The sequence below is a fragment of the Nansenia antarctica genome (assembly GCF_963989245.1).
Source record: "Nansenia antarctica genome assembly, chromosome: 9".
NCBI lineage: Eukaryota > Metazoa > Chordata > Actinopteri > Argentiniformes > Microstomatidae > Nansenia > Nansenia antarctica.
The window spans coordinates 45,885,451-45,901,754 of NC_137679.1; the positions used below are offsets into that span (position 1 = coordinate 45,885,451).

Below are 16,304 nucleotides of genomic sequence, written 5' to 3' on the forward strand. Positions count from 1 at the left end.
ATGTATGAACAAAACGGAAATAATATGAATATAAAAAAATAAAAAAAAGTTTTTTGTTAAATAAATAAAAAATAAAAAATATAATTATTGCTTTTTTAAATCTCTCTCTCTTCTCTCAAATTATTGGGGAGGCCAGGCCTCCTCCACCTCTATGGAGGAGCCTCCACTGGTGTGTATATATATAGAAAATAAATAGATAAACATTTAACAACATAATAAGACAATTAATAAAAAGATATAGATAAAAGTGTTGTTACTGCAACTGTATTCAAGCTCTGCTCTTCCTGATACGGTGTGTGAGATTGAAGGTACTGGTCTGTGTTTAAACGCTATCTTGCGCTACACGGTGTGTGAGATCTCTGTGTAAAATGACACGTTTGATACCGCATCTGTGTTCAACCGCTATCCTGGCAATACAACAATATTGGGCAGAAGCAATAATATTATGAGTAGTGTGTAATGGGGTGGCGGTAGTAGAGGTTAGAGAGGCAGGTAGTCTAGAGGTTAGAGAGGCAGGTAGTCTAGAGGTTAGAGAGGCAGGTAGTCTAGAGGTTAGAGAGGCAGGTAGCCTAGAGGTTAGAGGTCAGGTAGCCTAGAGGTTAGAGAGGCAGGTAGTCTAGAGGTTAGAAAGGCAGGTAGCCTAGAGGTTAGAGAGGCAGGTAGTCTAGAGGTTAGAGAGGCAGGTAGTCTAGAGGTTAGAGAGGTCAGGTAGTCTAGAGGTTAGAGAGGCAGGTAGTCTAGATGTTAGAGAGGCAGGTAGCCTAGAGGTTAGAGAGGTCAGGTAGTCTAGAGGTTAGAGGTCAGGCAGCCTAGAGGTTAGAGAGGTCAGGTAGCCTAGAGGTTAGAGAGGCAGATAGAGGTTAGAGAGGCAGGTAGTCTAGAGGTTAGAGAGGCAGGTAGTCTAGAGGTTAGAGAGGCAGGTAGCCTAGAGGTTAGAGAGGCAGGTAGCCTAGAGGTTAGAGAGGCAGGTAGCCTAGAGGTTAGAGAGGCAGGTAGTCTAGAGGTTAGAGAGGCAGGTAGCCTAGAGGTTAGAGAGGCAGGTAGTCTAGAGGTTAGAGAGGCAGGTAGTCTAGAGGTTAGAGAGGCAGCTAGTCTAGAGGTTAGAGAGGCAGGTAGCCTAGAGGTTAGAGAGGCAGGTAGTCTAGAGGTTAGAGGTCAGGTAGTCTAGAGGTTAGAGGTCAGGTACTCTAGAGGTTAGAGAGGCAGGTAGTCTAGAGGTTAGAGAGGCAGGTAGTCTAGAGGTTAGAGAGGCAGGTAGTCTAGAGGTTAGAGAGGCAGGTAGTCTAGAGGTTAGAGAGGTCAGGTAGTCTAGAGGTTAGAGAGGCAGGTAGTCTAGAGGTTAGAGAGGCAGGTAGACTAGAGGTTAGAGAGGCAGGTAGTCTAGAGGTTAGAGAGGCAGGTAGTCTAGAGGTTAGAGAGGCAGGTAGCCTAGAGATTAGAGAGGCAGGTAGCCTAGAGGTTAGAGAGGCAGGTAGCCTAGAGGTTAGAGAGGCAGGTAGTCTAGAGGTTAGAGAGGCAGGTAGCCTAGAGGTTAGAGGTTAGAGAGGCAGGTAGTCTAGAGGTTAGAGAGGCAGGTAGCCTAGAGGTTAGAGGTTAGAGAGGCAGGTAGCTTAGAGGTTAGAGAGGCAGGTAGTCTAGACGTTAGAGAGGCAGGTAGTCTAGAGGTTAGAGAGGCAGGTAGTCTAGAGGTTATAGAGGCAGGTAGCCTAGAGGTTAGAGAGGCAGGTAGCCTAGAGGTTAGAGAGACAGGTAGCCTAGAGGTTAGAGAGGCAGGTAGTCTAGAGGTTAGAGGTCAGGTAGCCTAGAGGTTAGAGAGGCAGGTAGTCTAGAGGTCAGAGAGGCAGGTAGCCTAGAGGTTAGAGAGGCAGGTAGTCTAGAGGTTAGAGAGGCAGGTAGTCTAGAGGTTAGAGAGGCAGGTAGTGTAGAGGTTAGAGAGGCAGGTAGTCTAGAGGTTAGAGAGGCAGGTAGTCTAGAGGTTAGAGGTCAGGTAGTCTAGAGGTTAGAGAGGCAGGTAGTCTAGAGGTTAGAGGTCAGGTAGTCTAGAGGTTAGAGAGGCAGGTAGTCTAGAGGTTAGAGAGGCAGGTAGTCTAGAGGTTAGAGAGGCAGGTAGCCTAGAGGTTAGAGAGGCATGTAGACTAGAGGTTAGAGAGGCAGGTAGTCTAGAGGTTAGAGAGGCAGGTAGTCTAGAGGTTAGAGAGGCAGGTAGTCTAGAGGTTAGAGAGGCAGGTAGTCTAGAGGTTAGAGAGGCAGGTAGTCTAGAGGTTAGAGAGGCAGGTAGCCTAGAGGTTAGAGAGGCAGGTAGTCTAGAGGTTAGAGAGGCAGGTAGCCTAGAGGTTAGAGAGGCAGGTAGCCTTGAGGTTAGAGAGGAAGGTCGCTGGTTCGATCCCCGCCTCAGGTGGGAGCTGCATGTGATCTGGAGGGTTGTCGGAATCATATCTAAGATGCCTACCACTGCCGTTGTGACCTTGAGCAAGGCACTTAACCCCCAGGGACGCTGACAATGGCTCACCCTGTGCCTAGAGCAAAAAATAAATTTGGTTGTACTCAGAGCAATGAGAAAAAGGTTGAATCTAATCTGATGTATGTAAGTTCAAAAAGCCCTACCTGCATCATCAACACTGTGGAGTCACTTAGAATGACAGACACACAGGAAGACAGCAGCGAGGGAGGGAGGGGAGGGAGAGGGGAGAGAGGGAGAGAGAGAGAGAGGGGAGGAAGAGGGGAGAGAGGGAGAGAGAGAGGGGAGAGAGGGAGAGAGACAGAGAGAGGGGAGGAAGAGAGGAGAGAGAGGGAGAGAGGGAAGGAAGAGAGGAGAGAGAGAGAGGGAAGGGAGGGAGGAGAGAGGGAGAGAGGGAAGGAAGAGAGGGAGGGAAGGAAGGGAGCAGAGGGGAGGAAGAGGGGAGAGAGAGAGAGGAGGAAGAGGGGAGAGAGGGAGAGAGACAGAGAGAGGGGAGGAAGACAGCAGCGAGGGAGGGAGGGGAGGAAGAGAGGAGAGAGAGAGGGAAGGGAGGGAGGAGAGAGGGAGAGAGGGAAGGAAGAGAGGGAGGGAAGGAAGGGAGCAGAGGGGAGGAAGAGGGGAGAGAGAGAGAGGAGGAAGAGGGGAGAGAGGGAGAGAGGAAAGGAAGAGAGGAGAGAGAGGGAGAGGGGAGGAAGAGAGGAGAGAGAGGGAGAGAGGGAAGGGAGGGAGGAGAGAGAGGGAGAGAGGGAAGGAAGAGAGGGAGGGAAGGAAGGGAGCAGAGGGGAGGAAGAGGGGAGAGAGAGAGAGAGAGAGAGAGAGGAGGAAGAGGGGAGAGAGGGAGAGAGGAAAGGAAGAGAGGAGAGAGAGGGAGAGAGGGAAGGGAGGGAGGAGAGAGAGGGAGAGGGGAGGAAGAGAGAAGACAGGAGAGAGGGAGAGAGGGGAGGAACAAGCAGTGGACGAGTTTTGGGGTCATTTCATATCAGCACAAGGCTGCTTTGTTTTGCCCTCAGACGTCCAACTGCAATGTGGCTCCGTGTCCACCAGAGGGCGCCGTGTGTTCACAACATATTATGTCCACCAGAAACTCGTGGCCAGAACGACAGCGGCTCGTCTTGATTATTGGGTTCAGCTTTAGGAAACTCAACTCAATCGAATCCGTCAGCAAGTCAACGTAATAAAATATTGGAGTATTTGAGTCCGGTAGACTCCCTCTGCTCTCACTAAACCAGGCCAAGCTGTGGCTCTGTTATAAACCATGAACACAGGTCTATGCGCGCGTTTAGGATCTGAAAACCCGTCGGCTGTTGCCATGGACACCATCATGTTCATATAACATGTTGTCGTAATGTTTTATTGTGTGTTGGTAGCAGACTTCACGTCAGGACACAGAAGGACAGGTTGAAGTGAACATGGCAATAATTAAACCCTAATAAATGCCAGAGACTTGACTGTACGCTTACAGGTGACGTGAGTGACGTTGATTATCTTGTTACCATGGCACCTGTCATCTCACGGCCTCTCGTTCCATGACGCTTTTATACAACGGTTACCACATGTATCTAATTAATTAATTAAACATTTACATTAATTACATTGTCTGGCCACTCCCCTTAACTGTCTAAGCCACTCCCACTTTGATACAAGCTCCACCCACTTTTATACAAGCCACTCCCACTTTTATACAGGCCACACCCACTTTGTTACCACATGTATCTATCAATATTTCACAGAAGAAAGACAAGACAAACTTTTAATTAATGTATTTTAATGGAGCTATGTTTTATTGTAAGTGTATTCATCCGCTGAACAGTTGTTTATCGTGTTGCTAAGCAACGGTAAGAATATAACTTAGGCTGTGTTCGGAATAGCATACTAACATACTACTCATACTAGATATGACGTAGATTTGAGTAGGCGAGAGCGTTCACACTGTCCAGTATGATTTAAGTGTGTTACGACTGGACACTTCTGGAGTACTGATTCCCCAAAATGCATTTCGCGTCCAGGGTTGCCAGATGGGGCGGGTTACCGTCGAATGGACTACTGGATTTTGAGGTTATAGAACGTTTAGGCTGTAAAGAGAGGCAGCGGAGAGAAGCGAGCTACAGAGAGTCGTGAGAACAGCACAGAAGATCACCGGCGCCCCCCTCCCCTCTCTGGAGGAGCTGTACAAAACACGCTGTCTCAGGAGGGCTCCAAGATCTCCAAGGACCCGACCCACCCTGGGCACGAACACTTTGTCAAGCTGCCCTCGAACAGGAGGTACAGGACCCCGGCCGCTAAGACAAACAGACTGAAGGACAGCTTCTACCACAGGGCCGTCAAGGCCCTGAACACAGAAAAGGCCTAAGTTCTGGGCCCAGGACAGTCCGGACGGATTGTATGGCAGCTAGTGCTGAGGCACAAACATGTACATTTTCAAGCCTGCAAACTGTGACACTTTAAAATAATGTGAAAAAATACTTTCTTGTGAAATATGACAACCCTAGTTGACTATCTGTGCAGTATAGTACAGTGGATTGTGTACATAGCCTCTATTGATGTAAACCAGCTCCTTACCTTCTTGTGATTTTATGCATCTATGCTTTTTCTAAAATGTGTTTCTTTTTCCTTTCCTAAACACCAGGGGAGCCTCCCCTCCTAAATTTCGTTGTTTGGTACCTGTACTGTAGCAATGACAAATAAAGTCTATCTATCTAAATTGTAAATCCCATCTGGCAACCCTGTGCGCTTTCAGCCTCGTCAAACTGCGTCATACAAACCCGTCATACAGCTGTTGTTACATTGTCTGATAGCCTGGGGACCGAAAGCTTGCAATAAACATCGTTTTTTGCACATATTTGAGTGTGCAGATGCTGCTTTCTTGCACTCTATTTGATACTCTTCAGCTGCAGCACCCCAGCTAAGTCTGATCACGGATGAGCGGTGGTATTTTCACTATACTAGGAATTAACATGGTGAAATGCATTCTTAGACCAGGCTAGTCGTCATGATTACAAATATGCCACTTGAAATGCATGAAATCCAAGTTTATTTGTGTCTTACACACATGTTCACCTAGTATTTCACTGCTTGTAGCCCAATCACGAATGATCCCAGTATTGTAGCTTCAGACGGACAGGTTGCTGCAGCCCACGATATGTTATTGCTCATATATATTTATTTTAATCATGTTATTTTACCAACTGTTAAGACAACAATATAGTAAGCTAGTTACTTGAGCTAGCTAAAGATATTGGCCCCCCAAATCATTTTACAACTTGTTGTAATTATGTTACAATGTTTCTGTCGAACTCCGTAAGTAAGCAATGTATGTAAGCAACGCAGGGTGTGTTCGTAAATTTGCTCTGAGGGCGCCGGAGCGCACACTGGGTTCAACGTCATAAAGGGACCAGGTAATTTGATTGGACAAGAGGCATTCCATGAGTGCTGATCAGATTTCCAGGGCGAATTTACGAACGCAGCCGTATGTAGCTAGCGAACAGAAGACGAAAAAAACTGTCAGATCAGATATATAAACGGGTTATTTTGGTTAACTGGACACGTTTTGGGAATATATGTGGTTACTTTCTCGCCTGAAAACATATTAAAACTTCATAAAATGACATGTTAACACTTGTAAAGCCAAAATTACATCTTTTAGCCAATGGAGGTTTAAAATGGAGGTTTAAATCCCCCGCTCCCGGCGAAATGCATTCTGGGAGGCAGTATGCATACTGTGTAAACGGTCGGCTGGTTTTCACATAATTATTATGAATTTAGTAGGCAGTATGCAGTATATACTCGTTGAGTATGCTAGTATGCAGTATGCTAGTATACCATTCCGAACACAGCCTTAGATAATGGTAATATAAACAAACGCGGAGTCATATGAAAAGATGTGTCAACATTCCATTTAGCCGTGCGTACGTCATGGATATCGGCACAAAACTGACCAATAGAGACAATAGACCGGATCTATCCGTTGTATAATTGGGATATTGTAGTGCCGAGAGACGGGAGTCGGAGGCGGCGTGTCGAATGTCACAGCTAAACGTTTATTAACAGACATGAACAAGATGCGACCACACACTTAAGCAGTAACTATATAACTGATGTAACAACTTGAGTACCACGCACTTAACCCTCCGTGCGGAACAATACTCCCAACTATTAGTTCCGTGGGTGAATTATGTTAACCCACCACACAAGCCCCCCCAGAACTCACCCATAGTCAAAATCCCTGTGTCGGGGAGGGACGACGATCCGACCCCGGCGGGTGCGGGACGCAGGGGCATCCGGGGCAGGGGCAGGGCCAGCCGGGGCCAGGGCAGGGGGAACCGGGACAGGGGCAGGGGCAGGGGCAGCCGGCGCAGCTGAAGGCACAGCGACCGGGGGCGGGGGGTGGGGCATGGGGGGGCGGCCACGGCGTGGGGGCTGAGCCAGTTCCAATGGCCTGGAACCGTCCACGTGAGCGGACTTGATCCTATCAATGGAGACCGTCTCGTGTCTACCACCAACGTCCACCACCAGGGTCTTGTCCCCGTGTTGTAGGACCTTGAACGGGCGTAAGGGGGGCGTAGGGGGCCGCGGTGGGCGTCGTGGCGAATGAAGACCAAGTCTGACGAGCGCAGCTCGTTGGGGACCCGGAAAGCAGGGGTACCGTGCTGTGAAGTGGGGACGGGTGCGAACACCTCAGTGGCCTCCAGCAGGGAGGAGCGCTGCCTGGCTGCAGACCAGGGGACAGTGGCATCCGGGATAAAATCCCCGGGGACTCGTAGGGTTTGGCCGTATACGAGTTCGGCAGACGAGGACTGCAAGTCCTCTTTGGGGGCACATCTGAGGCCAAGCATGACCCACGGAAGTTTGTCCACCCAGTTGCCATCTGTCAAACCCGCGCGTAGGGCCGCCTTCATTGAGCGGTGGAACCGCTCGCACAAACCGTTAGCCTGGGGGTGATAGGCAGTAGTGCGGTGCAGCTTTACCCCCAAACCACTAGCTACAGCGTTCCACAGTTCTGAGGTAAACTGCGAGCCACGGTCAGAGGACAGGTCAGACGGGGTCCCAAAGCGCGCGACCCACGTGCCGATGAACGCACGGGCCACGTCGGAAGACGCCGTCGAGGAGAGGGGAACGGCTTCGGGCCAGCGGGTCGTCCTGTCCACCATGGTGAAAAGGTGAAGCCGTGAGAGGCGGGCAGCGGTCCCACAAGGTCGACGTTGACGTGGTCGAATCTCCTCTCAGGAACAGTGAAGGCCTCAAAAGGGGCTCTGGTATAGCGGTGTACTTTGGCGCGTTGACAGGCCACGCACGTGTCGACCCGGCCCCTTACCTCCTTCTTGAGTCCCTGCCATGCGAACTTCTCAGAAACTACTTTCACGGATGGTTTCCTGCCGGGGTGGGAGAGGTTGTGTACAGCCTCAAAAATGGGCCGGCGCCAGTTCACAGGGACTAGCGGCCGCGGCTGGCCCGTAGAGAAGTCGCACAGCAGTTTTGCGCCTGAGTCACCGACTGCGACATCCTCCAAGCGTAGTCCTGTGTCCGCGTTCTTGAGGGTCTGGACCCCGTGATCGGAGGCCTGGTCCGCACTCATGCGGAGGTAGTCGAGACCCAGTTGAACGGCCCCGACGACCGCTCTGGAGAGACAGTCCGCGACCACGTTGGACTTGCCAGCGATGTGTTGGATGTCTGTGGTGTACTCAGATATGTACGAGAGCTGGCGTTGCTGGCGGGCAGACCAAGGGTCGGCCACCTTGGACATGGAGAACGTGAGGGGTTTGTGATCCACGAACGCCGTGAACTCACGGCCTTCCAGCAGGAACCGGAAGTGGCGGACTGCCAAAAAGAGGCCAAGGAGCTCCCTGTCGAACGCGCTGTATTTGCGCTCTCTGGGCGTCAACTGACGGCTGAAAAAGGCGAGCGGCTGCCAGGCGCCTGCGACCCATTGTTCGTGCACCGCGCCGACGGCGTAGTCCGACGCATCGGTGGTGATGGCAATAGGGGCCTTGGTTGACGGGTGGGCCAACATGGCGGCCTGGCTTAGGGCGGTCTTGGTGGCCATGAAGGCGGCTTCCCTCTCGGCCGTCCAGTCGATGGCCTGGTTGGGGCATTTGTCCTTCATAGCCTCGTACAGCAGGTGCATGGTGTGGGCTGCACGGTGGATGAACCAGTGATAAAAAGTCACCATTCCGAGAAACTCTCGGAGTGCTCGAGCTGTGTGTGGGCGGGGGAAGGCGGAAACGGCCTCCACCTTCGATCTTTGTTGATGAGATGCCCAAGGAATTGGATGGAGGGTAACCCGAACAGACACTTCGCCGGGTTAATGATCAGGCCATGTTGGCTGAGCCTCGTGAAGAGGTCTCGGAGATGTGCCAGGTGTTCTTCCTCCGAGGAGCTGGCAACGAGGATGTCGTCCAAATAGACGAATAGGAATGGCATGTCTCTGAGCGTCGAATCCATTAGCCGCTGAAAGGACGGGGCTGCATTCTTAAGTCCAAACGGCATGCGTAGGAATTCGAATAGCCCGAACGGTGTGATCACCGCCGTTTTGGGAATGTCTGAAGGGTGCACGGAGACTTGGTGGTAGCCACGCACTAGGTCCACCTTTGAGAAAACCAGCTTACCCGGCAGATGTGCAGAAAAGTCCTGAATGTGGGGGACTGGGTAGCGGTCGGGTGTCGTAGCGTCGTTGAGGCGGCGGTAGTCGCCACACGGTCGCCATCCGCCGTCTGGTTTCGGTGTGATGTGTAGCGGTGAGGCCCATGGGCTGTCTGAGCGGCGGATGATACCAAGGTGCTCCATGTTGGCGAACTCAGACTTAGCGACTGCTAGCCTGTCGGGGTTGAGCCGCCGGGCCCTAGCGTAGATGGGGGCGCCCTTGGTCTCTATGTGGTGCTCCACCCCATGCTTGGTAGTGGTGGCGGAAAATGTGGGCTGTGTCAAGCAGGGGAACTCGCTGAGCAGGTGCTGATAGTTGTCACCCTCTGAGAGTGAGCTGGAGAGCCCGCCGTATGTCGCCTCACCGCGGACACATGCAAGTGAGGAGAATGTCAGTGCGTCCACCAGGCGGTTGTTCTTGACGTCCACAAGCAGTCCGTGAGCACATAGGAAATCTGCACAGAGGAGGGGGAAAGAGATGTTGGCCGTGACGAAGTCCCATGTAAACCGCTGACCCCCGAAACATAGGTCTACAGCTTTCGTGCCATAGGTGCGGATGGGGGTGTCGTTAGCGGACTTTAAATGTGGGCCATGACCTCCCCTGGCGGTGTCATCCACTGTCACAGGCAGGACGCTCCTCTGAGCACCGGTGTCACAGAGGAATTTGCATCCGGAGAGAGTGTCTCTGATGAATAGTAGCTGGTTTGCTGTGCCCACGCTCATAGCCACTACAGAGCGCAGGCTTTGCCGTTTCCCGCCGAGCTGTAGTTGCAAGGGGAGCGGCACCTCTTCGCTTTCGCGCCAAAGCGTGAGTGGAAATAGCACATGCCTGGGCTAGTACGGCTATTGGTGGTAGGTGGGCCCTTGTTAGCTAGCCTGTCTCTGCCAGGGGGAGTGTAATTGTGTGTCGGGGCTAGCACTTCAGGGGTAAAACGCTGGGTAGCTAGGAAGAAGCGGTCAGCCTCTTCTGCTAAATCACGGGGTTCCGTAATAGTCGTATTAGCGAGCGCTGTCTGTACATGTGCAGGCATGTGCCGAAGAAACTGTTCAATAAATAGAAAATGTGGTTCTTCCGTACCTAGTAGGTTCAGCATCATGTCCATGTGCTGGGAAGGCTTGCTGTCTCCCAGCCCCTGAATTGCGAACAGACGTCGGGCTCGTTCTGACCGTGATAGTTCGAAGGTCTTGAGGAGGAGAGCCTTAAACGCTGTATATTTATTCAGGGCAGGGGGAGCTGTAATGAAGCCCACCGTTCTGGCTGCAGTGGAGCTCCCCAGCGCCGAGACGACATGGTAGTAGCGTGCGGCGTCGTCTGCAATCCCACGGAGGGAGAACTGCGCCTCCGTCTGTGCGAACCATGCTGCCGCGGATGTCTCCCAAAACTCCGGCAATTTGAGAATAACGGCGTTATTTGCCATGTTCGGTTCAGTCTCGGATACTTCAACGGGACTGACGTCGGGGTCACCAATGTAGTGCCGAGAGACGGGAGTCGGAGGCGGCGTGTCGAATGTCACAGCTAAACGTTTATTAACAGACATGAACAAGATGCGACCACACACTTAAGCAGTAACTATATAACTGATGTAACAACTTGAGTACCACGCACTTAACCCTCCGTGCGGAACAATACTCCCAACTATTAGTTCCGTGGGTGAATTATGTTAACCCACCACAATATATTTATTAGGCAGTCGGGTGTAGAAGTTGATGTGTTGTAGGAGAAATGGGCAGGGGTTTTATTCTTCACACACGTTTGTTCACAGCACACATCATTTTATTTCGCATTAGTTATGCGGGAATTCCGTGTCATAAACTGAGAGACATGTTTGGGGATATTTCTGTAAGATTAAGATCACGGCCAATTCCTATGAATTATGAATCATTTCATGTAGGTTATCAAACGAGGGTGAATTGTGGAATTTCGTTTAGCCTCTGAGAGCTTATTACTTACTCTCAACCACACTGCCTACCTGGCAACACCGCCTACATGGCAACACCGCCTACATGGCAACACTGCCTACATGGCAACACCGCCTACATGGCAACACCGCCTACCTGGCAACATCGCCTACATGGCAACACCGCCTAGATGGCAACACTGCCTACATGGCAACACCGCCTACATGGCAACACCGCCTACATGGCAACATCGCCTACATGGCAACATCGCCTACATGGCAACACCGCCTACATGGCAACATTTGGTGTTTTACGCGCCGTTAGGTTGGATTCTACCGTCGCTGTCTGCCTTGGTTGGAGCTGCGCACTCTGTGTGTGCGTGTGTGTGTGTGTATGTGTGTGTGTGTGTGTGTGTGTGTGTGTGTGTGTGCGTGTGTGTGTGTGTGTGGGTGTGTGTGTGTGTGTGTGGGTGTGTGTGTGTGTGTGTGGGTGTGGGTGTGTGTGGGGGGGGGGGTCGTTTCGCTAACACACACATCCAACAGGCCCTAACGACAAAAATAAACAACCCCTTTCTACCCGTTCTGAAATGAAGTATGATAATTTTGTGTCTGTGTGTGTGTGTCTGTGTGTGTGTGTGTGTGTGTGTGTGTGTGTGTGTGTGTGTGTGTGTGTGTCTGTGTGTGTGTGTGTGTGTGTGTGTGTGCGTGTGTGTGTGTGTGCGTGTGTGTGTGTGTGAGCGAGGGCGCACGGGGGCGGGTGGATGGGGGAGTTGGGGCGAGGGGCGGGGGGGGGGGGGGGGAGAGGGGGGGCAACAGAGGTTAGCGGGAGGAACAATGCGCATCAAAGCACAATGATATTCCAACAGAGACGCGAGTGGAGGACTCCATTTCATGAACCAGCCCGTCCACGTCGCCCTGAGGCCCAACCCAGTCCGTGTCTGACCGCCGGTCCGCTCTGGTCTCTCCTCTGTCCCCGCCTTCACCTGGGCCTGCTGGACTGGATGTAAGACCCCCGCCCCCCCCCCCTCCTCCCTCCTCCCTCCTCCTCCTTCTACACGTTCTGTTTCTGTCCGACCGGGTCACGGTTCTGTTCACGTGTTTCTGTGTTTCTGCTGGCCGGCGTCCCGCGCTGGGAGGGCCGTTAGACGGACATGTTGCTGCTGCAGGAGCGCGGGGTGGTCCACAGCTCCACCGAGCCCCTGGAGAACTCCCAGCAGCAGCGCCACGGGCGGCTCAGCACCCCCCGGGGGAGCGCGGGCCACGGGGACACCAGCCGGCCCCCACCGGCCACCGGGAGGTTCAGCACCCCCCGGGGGAGCGCGGGCCACGGGGACACCAGCCGGCCCCCACCGGCCACCGGGAGGTTCGAGATCGAGAGGATGTTCAGTCCGCTGCACCGCGGGGAGGACCGCGAAGCCCCCGCCGAGATCACCTCCTCCACGGACAGGGACGGGAGGGTCTACCCGCTGTCTGGGTCTCCGGACCTGAGCACGGACCGGGACGGGAGGGTGTCTGGGTCTACCGGGAGGGTCTACCCGCTGTCTGGGTCTCCGGACCTGAGCACGGACCGGGACGGGAGGGTCTACCCGCTGTCTGGGTCTCCGGACCGGAGCGACGGGGAGGCGGGGGGGCCGGACAGCCTCAGCGGGACGCGGGAAGAGAACGACATGAAAGGTGACAGCAGCTGTCAGATCAACGGCAGATCTGCAATCTGATACCAAGTCACTGCAGGAAATTATTCATAATTATTTCATTATTAGCATAATAAAAAGGAATAGTCTATAGGCCTTTTTAAATTATTATTATTATTAAGCATAAAGGAATTATCTAAAAACTAACAACTGACTGTAACAGTGTGTTTTGAGTTTACGTGTCTTACATTTTTACGCATCACATTTGAAATGATACTAAAATGATTTACAAATTCTGATTGATATATTCTGACCGATATATTCTGATATTTTCTGATATATTCTGACTGATATATTCTGATTGATATATTCTGATATTTTCTGATATATTCTGATTGATATATTCTGATATATTCTGATTGATATATTCTGATATATTCTGATTGATATATTCTGATATATTCTGATATATTCTGATTGATATATTCTGATTGATATATTCTGATATTTTCTGATATATTCTGATTGATATATTCTGATATATTCTGATTGATATATTCTGACTGATATATTCTGATATATTCTGACTGATATATTCTGACTGATATATTCTGACTGATATATTCTGACTGATAAATTCTGACTGATATTTTCTGATATATTCTGACTGATATATTCTGACTGATAAATTCTGACTGATATATTCTGATATATTCTGATATTTTCTGATATATTCTGATTGATATATTCTGATATATTCTGATTGATATATTCTGATATATTCTGATTGATATTTTCAGATATATTCTGACTGATAAATTCTGACTGATATATTCGTTCACTGTGATATGAATATTATTACCAAACGTTCATTAGCTCCACAGTTGTTTTATTGATCAGAAAAAAGGAAAGGTTAAAAAAAGAATAACAGATATTTTTCTTCTAAGGTTTTTCTGACAGTAACCATGGCTCCCCAACCACGAGCTCATCCTCGCTGTCGCACATGACCGGGAGCTGCTCGAGCGCAGACCGGAGGTACCGGACCGCCTTCACGAGGGAGCAGATCGGCCGGCTGGAGAAAGAGTTCTTCAGGGAGAACTACGTCTCCAGACCACGGAGGTGTGAACTCGCTGCGTCTCTGAACCTCGCTGAGACAACCATTAAGGTTTGTTTTTATCTATCAATATATCTATCTATCTATCTATCTATCTATCTATCTGTCTATCTATCTATCTATCTATCTATCTATCTATCTATCTATCTATCTATCTATCTATCTGTCTATCTATCTATCTATCTATCTATCTATCTATCTATCTATCTATCTATCTATCTATCTGTCTATCTATCTATCTATCTATCTATCTATCTATCTGTCTATCTATCTATCTATCTATCTATCTATCTATCTATCTATCTATCTATCTATCTATCTATCTATGTATCTATCTATCTATCTATCTATCTATCTATCTATCTATCTATCTATCTATCTATCTATCTATCTATGTATCTATCTATCTATCTATCTATCTATCTATCTATCTATCTATCTATCTATCTATCTATCTATCTATCTATCTATCTATCTATCTATCTATCTATCTATCTATTTATCTGTCTACATAATAAATTCAGCATCTCCTGACCAGAGAAACACGAGGAAGCTGTATGGTTTTAAAACATTGCAATTGTTTCATTGTAAGTTGTACCTTTGCCTAATCCTCTAAAATATTATTTTGTTATAAATCTGTGAATAATAACCATCAAATAGCCTAATCACATTTCTTAGTCATGTTACAGATTGGAAGATATTTTGATTGTGGTTTTTAATCATTTAAAAAGGCTTGATATATAAAAATGTTTTACCGATAACCTACAAAAATATTTTCTGCCCATAGATATATATAGATAGATCTTTTGTTGTTGAGTAATATTATCCGTGTTCCACGAAGCGCTATGGGCCTAGACCCGTCCATCCTTATTCTGATGTCATTGTTCAAATGTTCAATATCGAGACAACAGTCACTCGACAGTCACAGCAGATATGCCTGTATGGACGCACGCGACTGAACACGACCTCCTCCTCCTAATAACGTCTCATTTGTTGTTGTGGTTGTGGTTGTGGTTGTGGTTGTGGTGGTTGTGGTTGTGATTGTTGTGGTTGTGGTGGTGTAGGTCTGGTTCCAGAACCGGCGGATGAAGGACAAGCGGCAGCGCATGGCGTTGTCGTGGCCCCACCCCGCGGACCCGAGCTTCTACTACCTGATGAGCCACGCTGCGGCCAAGGGGGGCCTCCCGTACCCGTTCCACGCGCACCTCCCGTACCCGTACTACCCGCACCTGGCGGCGGGCGCCTCCTCGTCGCCTTTCGCCACTTCAATAGGGCCGCTGGACACTTTCCGCGCCCTCTCGCACCCGTACGCGCGGCCGGAGCTGCTGTGTGGTTTCCGCGCTTCTCCCCTCTTCCCCCCGGGCCTCTACCAGCCGGGCCTGGCCTGCTCTGCCCCGGGCCTGGCCTGCTCTGCCCCGGGCCTGGCCTGCTCTGCCCCGGGCCTGGCCTGCTCTGCGCCGTCAGGCCATGGCGGGCCGTGCTCGTGCCTCAGCTGCCAGGCTGCTGGTCCCGGTCCCGGCGCCGTGGGCTCGAGGGGCAGCGGCTCAGAGTTCTCGTGCACGGCGGCAGGTCAGAGGTCAGACGCCACCTCGCCGGACCGGAGAGACGAGGCCGCGGGGAACAGATAGCCCCGGAGAGGACCGCAGAGGACCGGCTATCTGTGTCTCCGTTTAGCGACTCTGTGGCTGTTTCTGATGTTCTGAATTGTTTCCGTTTTTGTAATAAGAATATTCTCATGGTGCTGATTACCTCTGTCTCTGAACAATATTGGCCTTAAATGTGCTTCACATTAATTCATATTTCAGACACAGACGCAATTCCACATTCGCGCAAAGACGCGCCACTTCGAACCAACACGTGAATGTCTCAGGTTCAGGCTCGGCCGTGTGTGGTCAGCCCCAGAGAAACCCTGTGTGTTAGGTAGGTTGTGACTATAATAACGAAGCATGCATTACATCTTTTTATATATCCTTTAGGTTTCCCCCATTAGAAGCTGTTTCTCCCGTTACAACTGCATTCAAACCAGGCAGTTTCCGTTAGCCACGCCATATCTATATCCATATCCATATGCTCATGCATGAGATAATGTTATCTGACACTGTGATATTCCCTTATACTATAAAGCCCTCGAAGACACAGGAGTCCATTCTAACGGGACTGGCGCCCTCTCACCTAGACCCGTTCAGAGGAACTGTTTGTGTGTGAAACTGTGAAGAAATAACCTTTTAAGTCATTTATTTTATAACATGTATTTATTGTATTAAAAAATATATATTTATGTGCAATATTTATCTTTAACTTCTGTTCTTTGATCGTTCTTCCATATATTGAATTTATTTTAAGTACATCGTGTCTGATATTCAAGCGGATCGTGTTGTCTGTTGTCTGTCTCTGGCCGGCCTGTCGCCGTCTGTCAGGAAGTTGCTTTGGACAGTGAGATGAATCGTTGCTGCATGGTTTATGATAAACACGATGGTTTGATAAACACGAACGAATAAATAAAAAAGAACGGATGGAATTCATCAGCAGAAATCACCTCCTCGTTTCTGATTGGTTGTCTGTCCGGA

At 50.0% G+C, this 16,304-nt stretch overlaps 1 protein-coding gene across 1 annotated transcript; it reads left to right on the plus strand.

The window, feature by feature from the left end:
* Positions 1 to 13,626: 13,626 nt before the first annotated feature.
* LOC308165705 (homeobox even-skipped homolog protein 2-like) lies at positions 13,627 to 15,365 on the plus strand (the record flags this gene model as incomplete). The annotated part of the gene is made up of 2 exons (XM_080539854.1): positions 13,627 to 13,788; positions 14,802 to 15,365. The coding sequence occupies 2 exons, from the start codon at positions 13,627 to 13,629 to the stop codon at positions 15,363 to 15,365; spliced, it is 726 nt and encodes a 241-aa protein (XP_080395980.1).
* Between the last annotated feature and the right edge of the window lie 939 nt (positions 15,366 to 16,304).